The sequence below is a fragment of the Mauremys reevesii genome, linkage group 1, assembly GCF_016161935.1.
Source record: "Mauremys reevesii isolate NIE-2019 linkage group 1, ASM1616193v1, whole genome shotgun sequence".
NCBI classification, from domain to species: domain Eukaryota; kingdom Metazoa; phylum Chordata; order Testudines; family Geoemydidae; genus Mauremys; species Mauremys reevesii.
The window spans coordinates 211,917,370-211,936,316 of NC_052623.1; the positions used below are offsets into that span (position 1 = coordinate 211,917,370).

General features: G+C 41.1%; 1 protein-coding gene across 5 annotated transcripts in view; it reads right to left on the reverse strand.

Annotated features, from left to right (window-relative positions):
• Positions 1-18,947, reverse strand: part of SPAG17 (sperm associated antigen 17) — a 270,281-nt gene that overhangs the window by 73,633 nt on the left and 177,701 nt on the right. For all 5 annotated transcript variants that reach the window (XM_039529265.1, XM_039529257.1, XM_039529239.1 and 2 more), the window contains 4 exons: positions 15,247-15,358; positions 14,408-14,545; positions 6,662-6,775; positions 914-1,128 (listed from right to left, as the gene is read on the reverse strand). In XM_039529265.1, the coding sequence (XP_039385199.1) occupies positions 914-1,128; positions 6,662-6,775; positions 14,408-14,545; positions 15,247-15,358 (579 nt within the window). The remainder of the gene's footprint in view (positions 1-913; positions 1,129-6,661; positions 6,776-14,407; positions 14,546-15,246; positions 15,359-18,947) is intronic.

Below are 18,947 nucleotides of genomic sequence, written 5' to 3' on the forward strand. Positions count from 1 at the left end.
TATAGGTGATTCTCCACCAATCAAAAGGGAAATAGTACCATAAACACAAAAACAAAGGGTGATACTTTCCCCTGCCTCCCCGCTGGGGCTGGGTGTCGCCCTGTAGTCTGCCCCGGGGTCTCAGTCCTTCCCCTAGCAGGCACTCAGGCTTGTCTGCTTCCTCTATGGAGAGGAGTGCAGTCTCCCTTCCTGGAGAAGCTTACTTCCCTGCTGTCACTGGCCTGGTAGCAGCTTGTCTCTTTCTCCCTCCCTTTCTCTCACTGGAGGAGAGGTTTTAAAAGATCTCAGGCAGCCTTTAACTGGATCCAGGTGTTCCCAATTGACCTGAGGTAACCCCTTCTCAGCTTATAGGGAAGAGGGCCTTTAACATTCTAGTGCTAACATATCTGCCTTCCCACACCCTCTTGCAGCCGTACAGCCTCACTTTGTCACATAAGGAGAATGCATACTAGACTGACAGATGCCCACTCTGTCAACCAATTTATGGTTACAGGTAGACATTTGAAAAAAAATTGTGAACATTTCCCCCCATTTTTAAACCAATTATAGAGCTGATAGAAGATTTTAGAATTTTGAAATTCTGAGAAAATTTAGAATAATCTTTACTATATTTTTTCCTTTGTTTTTAACCAACTCTAATTATGTTGTCAATAAATGGCCAAGCCTCTGAGATCATAGCAGACATTACAAAAAGTTATCTTTCCCTGTGGTCTCAGATCGTGACTAGGCTCAGCTAACATTTCTGATCAAGTTAATTGATTTCACTTTGTTTTAAACACTGACATTTGAAAAAAATAACCTTGCTGACTGCACCTGTCTTTTCTGCTGAGTCATTCTACCAATTTAGACCTATTTGTGACTTATGATTACACTAGGGGGTAAATTTAGTATTTATTGGGGAATATTCTCTCACCTTTTTCTCTTCTTGCTTTGGAGACTCCTCCGGTGGTGGAGTGATTAACTTGACATGGCTCCCTTTGGCAGACTGCAGAGATTTTGCTGATTTTTGTTTCAGTGACTTGTTGCTTTTTCCTGAAGAAGTGGAAGCAGCAACAGGAGTGGGAGCAACAGTTGGAATATGTACGGAGGGGATATTCAGAATTGTTGCTAAGTTAGGGTCTGTATCATCTGCGGGGGGGGGGAGAGAAAAAGCAACATTTTTATGCAATAGACTGAAGCCACATACATGCATGTATCAGGCTTTGTTTGACAAAACTTCAGTTACCAAGTTTTACCTTTTAAAAGACAAAACCCCCAGAGACCTCAGTCCAGGGGCTGGGTGCATGACAACAAATGCAAACACCTTCTATGGCCTACTCTAGCCATAGAGAGGGTTAAGACTAGTGTGTTCCATAGCTTCTGAGATATCTCTAGGTCGGAGTCTATCATGTATGGGAAAGACAATCTTTCCACTTTCCTTCACCCAAGAAATATTCATATAGCTGGACATGTTCTGAATCTAGTATCCGGGAAAATATAGATGTTGTTACACTTCATCATGGACTGACCATTAACTCCAGTAGTTTGGAGTTGTAATGCTTTTATTCTGCCATGGCAAAGGATCTGTTCTGATGGTCTGTCCTTTTTACTTAAAAACACCTGATAGATTTAATAGAATCATAGAAATGTAGGACTGGAAGGGACCTCAAGAGTTCATCTAGTCCATCCACCTGTGATGAGGTAGGATTAACATAACTAGACCTTCCCTGACAAGTGTTCGGCTAACCTGGTCTTAAAAACCTCCAGTGATGGGGATTCCACAACCTCCCTAGGTAACCTGTTCCAGTGCTTCACTATCTTTATAGTTAGAAAGTTTTTCCTAATATCAATCCTAAATTATCTTTGTTCCGGATTAAACCCATTACTTCTTGTCCTACCTTCAATAAATATGAAGAACAACTGATCACACTTCTCTTTATAACACCCTTTTATATATTTGAAGACTGTTATCAAGTCCCCTTCAGCTTTCTTCTCTATAGACTAAACATGCTCAAGTCTTTCAACGTTTCCTCATAGATCAGGTTTTCTAAACCTCTTATCATTTTTGTTGCTCTCCTCCTCTCTTCAATTTGCCCACATCTTTCTTAAAATGCGGTGCCCAAAACTGGTTTCGATGCTCCAGCAGAGACCTCACAAGCATCAACTAGAGTGGAACAATTACCACCCATGTCCTATATATGACACTCCTGTGTCCTCTTAATACATCCTGGAATGACATTTGCCTTTTTTGCAACAGCATAATACGAAAAAATTTGAATATCTATTCCTGTTGTAAACCCTACAGCCACACATACGGAGCATGTATTTGGGGAGCTTTTCTCACTCAGACAATTCACGTAATCTTCATGCTAGTCTTTTTATGGACAACTTACCTCAGATGAAGCAACACTTGAATCCCAATGTCTTGACCAACACTTTTTATGGAAAGGTCTGATTTACATTGTAATACAACAACACAAAGAACCAGTCCTCAGAAAATGGCCTGGGGGTAGGCTTTTATTTATTTATTTATTTAAACTGCTCTAGCTGCATAATAGGAGCTTGTAGAAACACAACCCTCACAAATGTGTCTTTAGGTGGCTTCACAACAATCATTTTTGATTTGGCTGAGTTATAGTGGTTCCAAAACCTATTTTGCACATACACCACTTTTGGCTATATGATAAACTAACAATCCGCTAATGTTCTACTCACACTGCACATATATTGGAATAAAAATGGAGTGGAATTTTCTATTTAACAATTTTAATATTTGTTGTGCAACCTTAACTCTGCTCCCTTGCACATATGCATTATAATACAGTATTTAATTACATCACCACACACTATTTTTTGTGCAGGACCACTGACTTATTAATTGTGCAAGTTGGACAGTGCAGAGCAGTGTAGTTAATAAAACTAGGGCAAAGGGGATCCTGGTCCTTTTCAGTGCAGATGGTAGATAGTGTGTAGTAAATAAAGCAGGGATTCACAGGACTTCTTACTCATTCAGTTTATGCTTTGAAAGGTGTGAAATGCATGAGACATGGGGCTACATATATGATGAGCAAATACTGAACAGCTGCCTCATTCAGTGAACAGGGTTCAATTTGTGTAATAGGCAAGGCAAAAGAATAGTATGTGATCATAGATTTGTATATTTTAAAGAAAAAATGGACCATTAGGATTTTCTAGTCTAACCTCCTGCAAAACACAGGCCTAATAATTTCTGCATCAAGTCCATTACGTCTGGTTGAGCTAGAGTGAATCTTTTAGAAATTTAAGATTCAAAGGCTGTCCTTGATGCTCCTTTTTATTTACCGCTGAAACAACCAAGGAACCCAGGAAAGGATGTGTGTAGAAATGTTCAATTTCACAGAAGGGAATGTGGTATCTCCACTTGGTCCTCTTGGCTGTTGGCAACAAAGATGATAGCATTTGCCACAATATCTGTGTAAGCAGGGTCTGAATGAGCTCTCCCCTGACAGTAGCTGGGGAGGGGAAAAGACTTCAGGTACAGACTGTATTTACATGAGCACACCTACTCTGAATAGGTATCCAGCAGACAGAGCTGTGTTGCCCAAAGTGATCAACTTTGGCTGGTGTTGTGTTAAAAATCACTTTAGTACTGAATGCAGGGGTAGTGAAATGTTATCTTTATTTTATGAGTAAAGGGCAGCAGAACTGTGCTTAGCTGTCCTGATTGAGGAGGTCATCCTCAACTGAAATGAATTCGCTATGCTGGGGGCTTGGATGCAGACCACAGTGAAAGTAAGAGAGGGTGGGGGTCTGGTTTCACTCACATAGTTGTTATTGGGGCATTTAGCGCACTGGGTGAGGTATAACACATGTTGTGATAGGCATGTGTAGGCAGGGCCGGCTTTAGGCTGATTCGCTCGATTCCTGGGAATCGGGCCCCGTGCCTAAGAGGGCCCCACGCCTTAGGCGCCTTTTTAATTTTTTTTACTTACCCCGGCGGCGGTCTGCTCCGGGGTCTTCCATGGCCCAAAGCGCTGGCGGGAGCACGGCTGCCCCACAGCCCCGCTCTCCCAGCTGGAGCTCCAGGCCCTTTAAATAGCCCCCAGAGCCCTGGGTAGCGGGGGGCTATTTAAAGGGGCGGGGCTCCAGCTGCCTCTGCCACCCCGGTCCTTTAAATAGCCGTCAGAGCCCTGTCGCCCCCATGCATTCCCCAGGGCTCCCGCAGCTATTTAAAAGGTCCAGGGTGGGGCAGAAGCAGGGGAGCCCTGGGCCCTTTAAATAGCCCCCAGAGCCCTGGGATAGCAGGGGGCTTGGGGGCTATTTAAAGGGCCGGGGCTCCAGCTGCCTTTGCTGCACCCCCTGCCCTGCCCACACCAGCCCCATCCCCCCTGCCTGCAGCCAGCTCTGCACCCCGTGCCCACAGCCAGCCCCTGCCAGACCCCCTGCCCTGTCTCCAGCCAACCCCTGCCACACCCCCCTGCAGCCCTGCCCAAAACCAGCCAGCCCCACACACACCCCTCACTACGCCAGCCCCGCACCCCCTGCCCTGTCTCCAGCCAACCCCTGCTGCACCCCCCTGCCTGAAGCCAGCCAGTCCTGCACTCCTCTGTCTCCAGCCCTGCCAACCCCTGCTGCACCCCCTGCGGCCCTGCCTGAAGCCAGCCTGCCCCACACCCTCCTGTCTCCAGCCAGCCCCACACCCCTTGCCCTGCCTGCAGCCAGACCCTACCTCCAGTCAGCCTCTGCCCCGCCTCCAACCAGCCCCATGTTCACTGCTGCCCTGCAGTTCCCAGGGCAGTAACCCTGCACACTTGCTTCAATGAGGGGGGCAGGGAGCAGCTGGGACTCACACATGTGCACACCCCCAGGGAGTGGCGGGGACCCACACATGTGAAACGGAGGTCATTAATAACCAATCAACAGCATATATGATGCAATGTACATAATATATAATTTTATTATTTATATAGTTATGGAAAGTAAATAATACATGGAAGAAATGAAAGGCTTTTTTTTTACACTTTTTTTTTTTTAGTCATCCCTGCCAGGGCCCGGCCAAAAACGTTCGAATTGGGCCCCGCACTTCCTAAAGCCGGCCCTGTGTGTAGGACCCATTGATCTTGAAAGGTGTGTTGTGGGGGATATTGCTCATTGTAGCAGTGGAGATATGTCTGCAGGTCTGTTGTTTTGGCAGGGTCTGGTGCCACTTTGAGTTGGTGTGTCCTGGTCTATGGGGAACTTGCTTCTGATGATGAGGTGTTGGGGGTGGGGGGATGTTTGAAGGGCAGAAAAGGGGGCTTGGGAAGACTCCTCACTTCCAGAGAATTCACAGTTCTGTGTCATGTGTCAAAGAACAGCCTCTTCAACTTCACCTTTGTCTTTTCTGCATCCCTAACCACTCACTATGTAAGGACCTGATCCTGCTGCTATTGAGGTCAATGGTAAAACTCTTACTAACTTCAGTGGGAACATGATTAGGCAAGAAAATAGTAGTTCTCAACCTTTGGAGCAACCACACCAGTGTACTAAGCTAAAGCATCAGATGAGCCAGGCTAATGACCAAATGTTTTTTCCAGTGCCCTACCTCCCATTACAATATTCTGCTGTGCATACTCTATCCTGATATGGATAGAGCTTGGGATGCTCTTGTGATTGTTAGACTGGGATATTGGTCAGCCCAAGTTCCACTGATGAAAGGAAGGCAGACAACAGTGGCTTATTGAGACTCAGCAAGGAGGCTTATCATTGAGGTAGAGTGGGGAACTTGGAGTATTTGTCGCAGAAGCCTGAACACCAGAAATGGCATGCAGACCTATGGTTGGGAATGGCTGCTGTAACACAATCAAAATTACCATCGTGTATACAAAAGAATATTTAATTATTTAATAAGATGCTTCTCTGTTTTTTAAAGATGTAATGTGAGTTTTCATAGTCCACTACAGTATGGATACTATTTTAGCACAAGATAAGAAGTACATTTTTAGCAATTCATGGGAAAAATGTCTCGGAAGAACTGAAACTGAATGTACAGTCAGACAAATGGCTTACCAAAACCCACATGGAGAAACATCTGATTAAATGTTTTCATAGTTTAAGGGATGAAAAATGCTGAAATTATTTTCTGATCAGAGGAGGGTTTCACTCTCAGATGTATGACATTTTCAGTGACTTCTTAAATGTAGCAGAACCAAAAAGATTTTATTAGCTCTTGGTGTTTTCTTTATGGGTTATGAAGCAATTGCTTCCAGTTGGTGAATATATTTACTGAAAGTCTGACAGAAATTCCTCATGATGTGTACACATGGCCTGACACAAAATGAGAATTTCCATAATCACCTATGTAAATTAACAAAAATATTATTTCTTGGAAAACCAAGAAGATTCCTTAGCAAATCACATTTTCTTTGGCTCAAACTAATTTTAAGGTTTTGCTACGCTAGTTAATAAAAATACTTGGGACTTTCTTACTACACTGGCCTGTTTTCACATAAGTAAAAAAGTGCAGAGATCTCCTTTCATTTTGAAATTTGAATAATAAAATATATTTGACAATGTCACCTCAGCTCAAATCCTGGTGAAAATGACCCACTGTGTTAAAAAAGTTAGGGCTGGATGCAACAGATTATTGAACTAAGGGGTGTATGAAAGAAATAAGGACTCCCACTGTGGGCTCTCAAATATCCTCTTCTGTCTGTTGCTTTACCTGCTGCTTTTCCTGTAGCTCCATAGTAGCTCAAGGATAGCTGGATTCCGTTTTCCAAAGTGGCTGAAAAAGATCCAAACTTGCTCACAGCTTTCTTTTGATTTATTAATTTTCCTAAAAAAAAGAAGAAGAAAATGTGGATTTAAAGAGGAAAAAAAACACACATGAATTGCTGAACTGTAATCTATTGGCTACTATGTGCACCACTACCTACTAGTGGTTGGACTATGTAAAACACCTACTAATAATGACAACCAGTCTCTTTGTGTTACTGGAGCCAAACATTCTTGGTTCCTTACCCTATTCTGCACATGCAGCTTAGCTGACTGCCACATCATTTTTATATGTGCAGACATGGATTTGCTACCTCACGAATGGCGTAACATGCAGAGCACCTCAGGGATCAACCTCACAAAACTTTTCCAAATCCTTCATTAACCTACATCCTATCATACAGGATCCTTTTGCAAACAGTTTAGGGCCAAATTCTACCCTTATATATATCAGTATAAGTAAGGAGCAGCTCCACTGACTTCAATGAGTCTTTTGCCGGAATAAATAAAAAGTAAGGACTTGCTGTCCTTAGCTGCACTACTGGATCAGACCACTGGTTCATCTATTCCATTATCTAAGCATGGCTTATACTTGATGGTTTAAAGAAAGACAAAACAAAACAAGATCAAAATACTTCTAGTTAGATGCAAAATACTGTATATTAATGATAAAAATTCTTTCCTGATCCCGAAGCAACTAGCTGAAGCCCTGAAGCATGACATATGATCATACACCAGGATGTATAATTATTATTTGTCATAAAATTATCCAACACATTTTTAAATGAAGCTGAAATATATAACCTATAACCTCTTATTAAGATGAATTATGTGATCTGTTCAATAGTATTTTAAAAAATGTGTTTTAAATGTAAGTACCATTGCTTACTTGAATCATCCCAGTGCACTCATAGAATGGAATAGTTTAAAAAGACAGGAACAGTCAGGTTTTTCTGGTAATTATTTTGCTTAATAATCTTCTATTATTTAGATTTTAAAAAAGCCCCTATCCTAGCTTATAGGTGCATGTTGTCTAGTTTTATTACAAAAATTATAGACAGCTACAGTAACTGATTAAAAAATTCTCCACCCATGCAAAACAGAAGGACTGAGCATTTGTCCCCATTTACACACTTCCAATCATCCTCTCCTTAAAATCCTGGAAAAACAGATAAGCAATCACTGAAGATAAACAGACCCAAGTTCTATCAAACCAAGAGAGGAGAAAAACAGAATCAAGAACTCCACCTTCCCAGCAACCTCCTCCTGTTCAACCCATTAACCAGCTAGCTCAAACATATCAGCTGATCTTAATTGCTGTGTTAACATGGGGGAGAGGTAACTGATGGTTACCAAACAATTTAGGGCCTTTTATGTCAAAAACCATCACCTTGTATTACAACCAGAAAAGAAAAGGAAAAGGAAACCAGAGATCATTTTAGGAGGAGCTGGCAGCGCCACCTATAATTAAAGTTGTCCAATGCTTCCCATTAAAAGACCTTGTTTTTAGTTGCTTATAATTCTGTCAAACTTTAACTGTTTGGAATGAAATTTTCCATTCTGAGTGTCTGACTCAGGCTGAATTTCTTTGGAAAATTTCAGCCAAAACAGTTCAGCTGGTTTGGAGAGTGAGGCTAGGGAAAAATTCAGCTTTTTTTGCCCATGTTAAAAAATTCTGGTGACCTTTTCATTGAGAAGCTCTTATGTTCCCATGCTCTGGAGCAAGGACTTGAAAACTGGGGCAGCTGTTGACTATACCGCACCACATATAGATACATTTTTTTCTTTGTAAATCAAATGCACCAGAGATAATCTGTCTTTCATCCCAGATTAAAAACTACAATTTTGTTTGCCTTGTGAGTCAGCTCTACATCCTTCTGTATGTGGAAAACATCTCTTGTTCAGTTGTAAATTCTAAATACTGTGAAATGCTTATATATAATTAAAGAATATATAGAATATGTCCTCCAAATTTAGAAGATTATATTGATTTTGTTTGCTTTCATTGTAAATAATTGTTGCACTCTAGAAGTAATAGGAATTGTCTAGCACAAGGAAGAATAAATGTTAAAAGATATAAACCAGGGTATAACTTTGGGATATTAAGAGATATTGCTTAAAAGGGGAGATCCCAGTTGATAGTAGGAGCTAATAATGATATTCAATCCTTGAAATGAACCAAATTTTAAAAGCTGCTCATAAGAAAAGGATTAAAGAAATTTGTTATACACAAATGCCATCTACTGGATACCAATGGAAGCAGCAAAGAAATGGAAAGAGCTCAAACTAAGCACTCACTTGGCATGGGTCCAATAGGAATATATGGTTGGCTCCCTCCTACGAGCTGTGAAACTAGGGTATATAAACTGAAGACACCATGTGATGAGGAAAACTGACTGAACCCAACACAAGAAAGTGCAGAATCCTAAGTACAATCGGCCGAAGCCCATCCCAGATGCGTGGAAAGGACTCTCCCCCATCCCAGGGTTAAGAGGGTAACAAGAAGTGGTGAGATTTCATTTCAAGGATTGTATTTCCCTTTCTGTTCTTTGACATAAAGAATCGTACTTATCTTGTTGAGTCTATACTCTAGTGAGACCTCAAAGTAACCATATTTTAGATTCTAACTCCTTTATAAGTCCAAACAAAATGGCCTAAGAGAGATTGAAAACAATTATTTTAAGCAATAGCTTTTAATATTCTAAACCTGTTCCTTTTGGACCAATCCATTCAAATTTAGTAATCCCACTCTTCAAAGTGTCTTAAAGATAAGTACATCCTTGGAAGTATGATAAATATGTTAGGTACTTAAGAACTGAGAATTGATTATCATAAGTAAATGTAATAAGAAATCTTGGTAATTTGCCTTGTTCTTGGATATAACTGCTGAACCTCAACTTTAGTCTGTAATAATCATTTGTGAGAATGTATTGTGTGTGTAGTACACAGAACTGGTTTAGTCTACATTTGTGTGGTGAACTGTTTGTTCTGGATGAATTAATACACTGTTGGTTAGTAAAGAATAACTAAGTGTCCTGATCTGAGAAATACTGTTCAAGTTAAAATTTGGCCTTCCAAGAACCCAGCGTTCAACTAGTAAGCCAACGCTCCTGGACTCAGATTTTAAAGCTGAACTCTAACAAACTAGGTTTACCAATATATAATGGAATCAAATGGGATCATCCTTTTTTACTAACTGGCACCATGCATGGCAAATTCACAAATTGTCTTGCCTTTCAATCTTACAACTCCCAGCTACACCTGAAGTCAATGGGAGCTGTGCTTTGAAAATATAAAGTGCTATATAATGCTAAGTACTCTGAAAAATCAGGTCCTAGGTGTCTCTAATCAAGTACCCCAAATTAGTGGGTATTTCTGAGCTTGTGCCACAGTTCCTCATCTGTAAAATGAGGATAATACCCCTCCCCCATCTAACAGGAGCACTGTGAACATAAATTCATTAATGTTTGTGAAATACTGATACTAAAACAATAAGTGTAATAGAAAATGCCATTAGGAAATTAATAATTCTTTTTTCAGAACAGGGTTTGAATAGTAAATAAGTCCTGGGGCCACACACTGGAAAATAAGTAGAAAACAAAATACTGAACAGCTGCTCATTAATGAACACTGTTCATCTTGTGCACCGAATGAGGCAGCAGCAACCTTAATTCTGGCATCTCCTAATTTTTCAGTGTTTAATAATGTTCTCAGTAATGTCCTTTTAACATATTTTTGTATGTGTAATAAATATATAAAGTGAAAGTTTACGTATTGATATTGTCATTAACCAAATGCATGAACTGAAAGGTTAAAAGAATACTTATTCAAAATACCTTAAATGATCTTTCCCATGCTTTCTAGTGGTTAGGGGTTTTTATGGGTTATGTTCATGTTATGGTGTACCTATAATTATAATAATCATTGGCTCAGTCAAATCTCTAAAGTAATAGTATTGTGTGGGACAGTTCCTTGGTTACATAGATGTGAGTTGAAATTTAAGTAACTCACACACACAGGCATCATCTATATTTGTGGCAGCATATAGGGTACATGAAGCCACACAGCACAGTGAAAAGCAGGCTGCATCCACACTGAAGTGTGTAGCTACATACAGCAGTGAAAGGCTCTGGCAGGGGGGAGCTGTTATCTATTAGTTCATGCACGTGGCCACTAGGTGGAGGCACTGACTGCAAAAAAATCCCAGGGCTCTTTGGTCCTAAATTGGGTCACTGAACTCCCAACAAGAGTGGAATAAGGAGATTTCCATTGGGGATTACAAGTGCCTGAGGAAGGGGCTACATTTAGATACTATTGCAGAGTTGTTGGCTTCTGTATGGTTTCATTTGCACAACTATGTGAGCAACACAAACCAAAGGAGAAATATAAAACTTCTCATGCCCCACTGATCATGAGACTTCTCCTGGTATGTTCCTCCTCTAACCCATTCCCCTCCCCCCTGGTGTCTTCCCCTCTGCCTGATGCTCTTATTTTCCCCTCAACCCTCTCCCAGTGTCCCTACCCTTTAGCTCCTCTCTGTCTGTTGACACTACCTCTGTTCCTCTTCCCACACTCTGGGTGCCTCCTTTCCCCTCCACCCTGCAACAGAAACTATAGTATGGGTTACAATTAGGGCTGTCAATTAATCACAGTTAACTCACGCAACTAACTAAAAAATTAATTGTGATTAAAAAAATTAATCATGATTAATTGGAGTTTCAATCACATTGTTAAACAACAGAATACCAATTGAAATTTATTAAATATTTTTGGATGTTTTTCTACATTTTCAAATATATTGATTTGAATAACAACACAGAATACCAAGTGTACAATGCTCTCTTTATATTATTATTTTTTATTACAAATATTTGCACTGTGAAAATGATAAACAAAAGAAATAGTATTTTTCAATTCATCTCATACAAGTACTGTAGAGCAGTGGTTCTCAAAGCCAGTCCATTGCTTGTTCAGGGAAAGCCCCTGGTGGGCCAGGCCGGTTTGTTTACCTGCCGTGTCTGCAGGTTCAGCCGATCGCGGCTTCCACTCACTGCGGTTCGCTGCTCCAGGCCAATGGGGGCTGTGCAAGGTTGCCCAGAGGGGAGGAGGGGGAAGTGGGGCCCTGGGACCCACCACTGAAGACCCCAGGCCCCCTGAATCCTCTGGGCGGCCCTGGGGCTGTGGGAAGGGCGGCCAGCACATCCCTCGGTCCGCGCTGCTTTCCGCAGCCCCCATTGGCCTGGAGCGGCAAACCATGGCCTGTGGGAGCCGCAATCGGCTGAACCTGCAGATGCCACAGCCTGCCAGGGGCTTTCCCTGAACAAGCGATGGACTGGCTTTGAGAACCACTGCTCTACAGTACTTGTATGAGGTGAATTGAAAAATACTATTTCTTTTGTTTATCATTTTCACAGTGCAAATATTTGTAATTCAAATCAATATATTTGAAAATGTAGAAAAACATCCAAAAACATTTAATAAATTTCAGTTGGTATTCTGTTGTTTAACAATGTGATTGAAACTCCAGTTAATCACGATTAATTTTGTGGCGGACTGGCTTTGAGAACCATTGATGTAGAGCAATCTCTTTATCATGAAAGTGCAACTTACAAGTGTAGATTTTTTGTGTTACATAACTGCACTCAAAAACAAAACAATGTAAAACTTCAGAGCCTACAAGTCTACTCAGTCCTATTTCTTGTTCAGCCAATCGCTAAGATAAACAAGTTTGTTTACATTTACAATGTCACCAGAAAGTGAGAACAAGCATTTGCATGGCACTTTTGTAGCCAGCATTGCAAGGTATTTACATGCCAGATATGCTAAAATTCGTATGCCCCTTCATGCTTCAGCCACCATTCCAGAGGACATGCTTCCATGCTGATGACGCTCATTAAAAAAATAATGTGTTAATTAAATTTGTGACTGAACTCCTTGGGGGAGAACTGTATGTCCTCAGCTCTGTTTTACTCACATTCTGCCATATATTTCATGTTATAGCAGTCTCAGATGATGATCCAGCACATGTTGTTCATTTTAAGAACACTTTCACAGCAGATTTGACAAAATGTAAAGAAGATACCAATGTGAGATTTCTAAAAAATAGCTAGAGCACTCGACCCAAGGTTTAAGAATTAGAAGTGCCTTCCAAAATCTGAGAGGGATGAGGTGTGGAGCATGCTTTCAGAAGTCTTAAAAGAGCAACTCTCTGATGCGGAAACTACAGAACCCGAACCACAAAAAAAAGATAATCAATCTTCTTCTGGCATCTGACTCAGATGATGAAAATGAACATGTGTCGGTCCGCACTGCTTTGTATTGTTATTGAGCAGAACCCGTCATCAGGATGGACACGTCCTCTGGAATGGTGGTTGAAGCATGAAGGGACATATGAATCTTTAGCGCATCTGGCATGTAAATATCTTGCAACGCTGGCTACAGCAGAGCCATGAGAACACCTGTTTTCACTTTCAGGTGACCTTGTGACCAAGAAGCAGTCAGCATTATCTCTTGCAAATGTAAACAAACTTGTTTGTCTGAACGATTGGCTGAATAAGAAATAGGACTGAGTGGACTTGTAGGCTCCAAAGTTTTACATTGTTTTATTTTTGAATGCAGTTTTTTTTGTACATAATTCTACATTTGTAAGTTCAACTTTCATGATAAAGAGATTGCACTACAGTAATTGTATTAGGTGAATTGAATAATACTATTTCTTTTGTTTTTTACAGTGCAAATATTTGTAATAAAAATAAATAGAAAGTGAGCACTGTAAACTTTGTATTCTGTGTTATAATTGAAATCAATATATTTGAAAATGTAGAAAACATCCAAAAATATTTAAATAAATCATATTCTATTATTGTTTAATAGTTTGATTAATTGCATGATTAATAGTGATTACTTTTTTAATTGTGCAATTATTTATAATTATTTTTGTTAATCGCTTGACAGCCCTAGTTACAATTATTTCCCACAACATCTCCCCTGCCTCTGTGCACAACAAAGTAGGTGGTGATCAAGCCAGCAAACTGGCCCTGTGATTAGTCATGCCCAGATCCTCAAGTGTGCCAGAGCTCTGATCTGAACACCGGAAGGGGTGAGGGAAGATTGCTGCATGCTACCTTTGTGTTCCTCTGAATCCCAGAGCTGCCAGGAGCACTTCAGCCTGTAAGAAAACTTAGGGCTGCTCTACTTTAGGCCAGTTTTTAATGGTCACCTAAAGGTTGTTACACCAGTGAGGATCACTGAAGAGCACCTCTACAGCTTCTTTGGGCTCCAAATGGGATGTAGTGTCGCATACATTATCCCAATGACATTTCAAGCAAAGTACTAGTCAGAATAATAATAGCTACAACATAGCACATTCACTCTACTTATTCTGCTGCACTTGATGAATGGCAAAGATAGCAAGTGAATTATTCAGCATCTTATAGAAAGTGAAGCTAGATGTTCACTCAGGCTTTGATTTCCTTCCAGTCTTCACAAATAATGTCCAGTAAAGTGAGTTCATCCTCCCATTCTTCAGTAGAGTACATTTATCTGTTTTCAGCTAAACTAACTTTATTTACCTGGTATTATACATAAGAATTGAAATAATTCTCTCATTACTTGCTACTTGTCATGCCTTGCATTTAGTTACTGGACTATTTTAGATGATTACTCTTTATAGCAGTGATGGTGACCTACTGACCTGTCTCACTCTGCTGCCCTTCCAAAGAGTTGCTCATTTCTTGTCCTTCACTTTCTATCAAGTTTTTCTTGGGGTCTGTGATATGAATGAAGAAACTGTGGCGATCCTTTACCACCTTCATTTTTACCAAAGTTGTCCCTGAAAACAACGAAATACAACCATTTGTAAATGGCTTGCTTTTGTGCCTGCAGTTACAGATTGGTGATGCCAACAAGTCAAACACAGAAATTAGTTAAGGTGTGCCAAATTGCTTAATAGGAGTAATAGGACAAAATTAAGAATAGGAAAATTTAGACTGAATATCAGAAAAATCTTCCTGACAGTCAGTTCTATTAGGATGTGAAATAATCTTCTAAAGGCGCTGTAGAAGCCCCATTTCTTGGGACATTTAAATCCAGATTGGACAAATCACTGGAGCATGTAATGTAGGGAACAACCATGCATTGGTTGCTAAAGGATGGACTAAATAGGACCTAGCTGGTCTCCAGTTCTAATTTGCAGATTCTCTGGTTATCCACTGATTGTTAAAATATAACAACAAAATATCAACGTTATGATAATACAGAAAAACAGCGTAATTAGAAACTATTCTCCAAGTTGCCTAAGAAATCATTAATTTAATACAGAGATTTGAAAAGAACTTTATTATAACTGAAAATAGTCTTAGAATTCTGATACTGAAGAGCAGTGATCTAATCAGTTCTACAAGCATAATTATAAAAAGTTCTCAAGTAATAGCCTTTAAACAGTGTCCTGTTTCACGAATATTGTTTTGAATAGCACATGCACCCCATAATCAACAATAAAATGGAATGAAATATAATGAAAGGAAGACTCACCCTTTTCAAATTTTATCTTTTCTGCTTGGATCTGTCCTCCATCAGTGGGGAAAAGATATTGACTGGTCCCTGAGACTTGAATGAGATCTTCCCCCACATTGTAGCCAAGAAACTGGAAAAAGAAATGTCAGACTATGCGTGGATTGGAAAGGCAGAAGGCATGAAGGAGGCAGATGGAAGACAAGCAAGATTATTCTCTTCTGTTGTTTTTGTTGTTGTTCAGCAATTCAATGTTATTATACAGTGATTAACATGTAGTATTGTTAGATATTGGCATAGGCAATAGTAGCTTATTTATACTGATACCACTTTAACAAACTATGGGGCAAATTATTCTCTATTACACCAATACACAACTCTATTATTATTATTAATGGGGGTATCTGTTACAAGTGAAAGCAGAATTTGGCCCTATATAAACATATAACATCACTGCTTCACTGATGTGCAACCATCCCTGGGGTTAGAGAGTGGTAAATAGGTTGTTTGCTCACCATGTAACAGGGAGGAAGGAGAAATTCTGGCCAAGCACATTGAGAAAAACTATTACTTAGATGGAAAGAGCCATGGGATCTTTAAGATCCAGATGAAGCAGACAGAACTTTGGTTTTCAAGGTCTTACCCAAAATATACATGAATACTAAATGGCATGCGGCTTGACTTATCCACAGCGGAAGGCCTAAATTGACTTAAAGGGATTTAAGTCTATGCCTGCAGGAGCTCTAGACCTTTAACATCTGATACTTAGGGTCTGTCTACACAGCACAGTAAGCTTGGGTCTGTATGACCTGCACCTGTGGACTCAATGTTTCCAAGCTCTCACTTCAGCGCCCACACTGCATTGGAAACCCAGGCCTCATGAAAGGGCTGGCATGTCCATGTTGCACTATGCAGACCAAACTCATAACTTCAGCTTCTTTGGGCTTTTGTCATCGTATCTCAGGGTTCCTAGCACCCTTGCCAGCTGTAGCTGCTCTAGGGCTTGGTTCATAGTTGCTTATGGGAGAACTTGTCTGTCCATCCCGAGGGAGCTGACTGGGATTTGGGTGGTAAACCATTTTGTGTCTGCACACTCCCAGCAGATAGAGCCATCAACACTTCTCCTACTCACTTTGTCAGTCCTATTTTGGAAATGAGGCAGAGCATCTCCAAAATGCGGGTGGACATTTAAGCGGCAGTTTTTGACCTGCAAAAGGCACCCCTCAGAGGCATGTATTGATATGCCAGCCATGACCCAGGGGAAGCTGTTCATCCCTGTTGCTTTAGCTGCACATTTCACATATGTAGCCTGGCGCTTCCAGAGCAGGGCCAAAAGCAGACTGGTGGGATCACATTGTCATGCGCACCTGGGATGACCAGCAGTGGCTACACAACTTTTGCATGAAAAAGCAGATGTTCCTGGAGTTTGTGTTCACTTGCCCTGACCTTCCACCATCATGACATCCATGTGAGGGATGCCATACCAGCCCAGAAGTAGGTAACTATAGCCATCTAGAAGCTGGTTACACCAGACTGCTACAGGGTCCATGGCTAACCAATTTGAAGTTGGCAAATAAACTGTGGGGGTTGTGGCAGAGATTTGTGAGGCCATCAGGAATGTGATGTACCCAAAGACGGTGGGCATTACAAATGTTCCTGAAATAATTGCTGGCTTTGAGGGAATGGATTGTCAAACTGCGCTGGGGCCACTGATGGGACTCACGTGCCTACAGTTTGCCTTCTGCAAAGAGCATGCATTCTTAACTGCAAAGGGTACTATTCCACCATTATGCAGGTCCTGGTCAACCACAGGGACAGATTCATGGACACTGGCAGGGTGTATGATGTCAGGGAGTTCCAGAGATCAGGACTTTACCTTCATGAAGAAGCTGGAACATTATTCCCACTGACTGCCATTGCTTTAAATGGAGCCACTGTCCCTACTGTTATTCTAGGGGATGCTGCTTACCCTCTGTTGCCATGACTTATGAAACCTTATCCTGATTTCAGAGGACCTGGAAAAAGAAGTTTCAACTACACACTCAGTAGCTGTAGGATGGTGGTGGAATATGTATTTGGCAGATTTTGTTGATGGTGCCCTTCCAGGGCCGGCTCTAGGTTTTTTGCTGCCCCAAGCAAAAAAAAAAAAAAAATCATCAACTCTGAGAGCACCACTGCCGAAGCAAAAAGGAAAAAACCTCACTGGAATGCCCCCCTTAGAATTGTGCCGCCCCAAGCCCGTACTTGGTTTGCTGGTGCCTAGAGCTGGTCCTGGTGCCTTCAAAACCATTTGGATGCCAGTGTCATCAATGAAGTCCGCATTATTGGGGCCTGCTGTGTTCTGCATAATGTCTGCAAGGACCAGGGGGAATCTTTTAGCCAGCAGTGGGCTCAAGACACTGATGTGTTTCAAAATTGGTACACACCGCTATATAGTGCACCTGTCATGACTGGTGATGGATCCAGATGTGCATGGAAATCAGAGATGTTTTGTTCACCTGCATAATAGATTTGCATAGTCCCATGCATGAGGGGGAATGAAATGATATTTGAAAAATGTTTATTATTAAATTTATTGAGAATGAGCACGTGATGACATTTATTAGTTTGTGCACTTTTAACATTACATATAATAAAACTTGTTACTGTAGCCTTGTGTGAAAATTCAAAACTTTATTTTACACTGTTTACATAACAGTATAAGAACCAGAAAGGCAGACCAGCTGCAGTCAAAATGTACCATGCAAGAACCAAACTCACTGCCAAAATACTGAAAGGTGCATGTTACCAAATGACATGGACAGCTATTTCTGGGTATTCTCTGTCCCTCTGTTCTCCTTGGCCTTTCTGGTGCATTTTACATGTGAGGGCTGCAACTGGACCAGAGTGGATGAATGCACAGGGTATAATGTCTGTTCCATGTGCTACTGTTCATTGCCTGTGAGATGGTCCTGGCAACCACTGAACTGTTCCAAGGCTGCATAGTCTGCAGCACACAATACCATGGAAAGGATTCACGATGTGTGGCTGGTGCAGGAGTTACAAGTGGCAGTGGAGCCTGCAGTCTGGTAGCCATAAGCACAAGTAATCGCTTGAACAGTTCCTCCTGCTACTCCTGTCTTTCCTGCTCAATCTGGGATCATGCTCCATGAATCTCTCCACTAATCTCTCCTTGCACTGTGCAGCATCTTTCTTTCCACCCTTCTTGCATCCTTATTCTTCTGATAGTCAGACTGGTCCATCTGGAAATCTATCTGGTGATTTATTTTATCTGGCTTTTCATCAACTCATCTCAGACTCTCTTTCTCCTTGCCTGCAGAAGGTGGGTTCACTTCCCCAGGCTCTTGGTGCCACATGTTTGTCCTGAGGTGGTGGAAGGGCCTTGAAAAAAAATGGAATGTCACATTATTGGCTGCTTTAATTCAAGGTAAAAATGATACTTTTTATCAATGGGCTTTATTTTATTCACAGAAAAAAATTAGCCAGTTCAGATGTCTTTTGGAGCAGCCCAGAAAGCCATTGCAAATCACGGTAAGATACACATACAAACTTCAGCTGAAATTATTTCTATAGCCTCTTCATTTTTTTGGTGGTGTGAGTGTGTGTGGGGCTTTATAAGGGGTCTAATAACTAGCTATGGTTTTTCAATCCTTTCAGGCAGGGCAAGCTCTGGAGACCATTGATATTTGGGAGGTCCCTGAGTGGAAGCATGAACTTCTGAC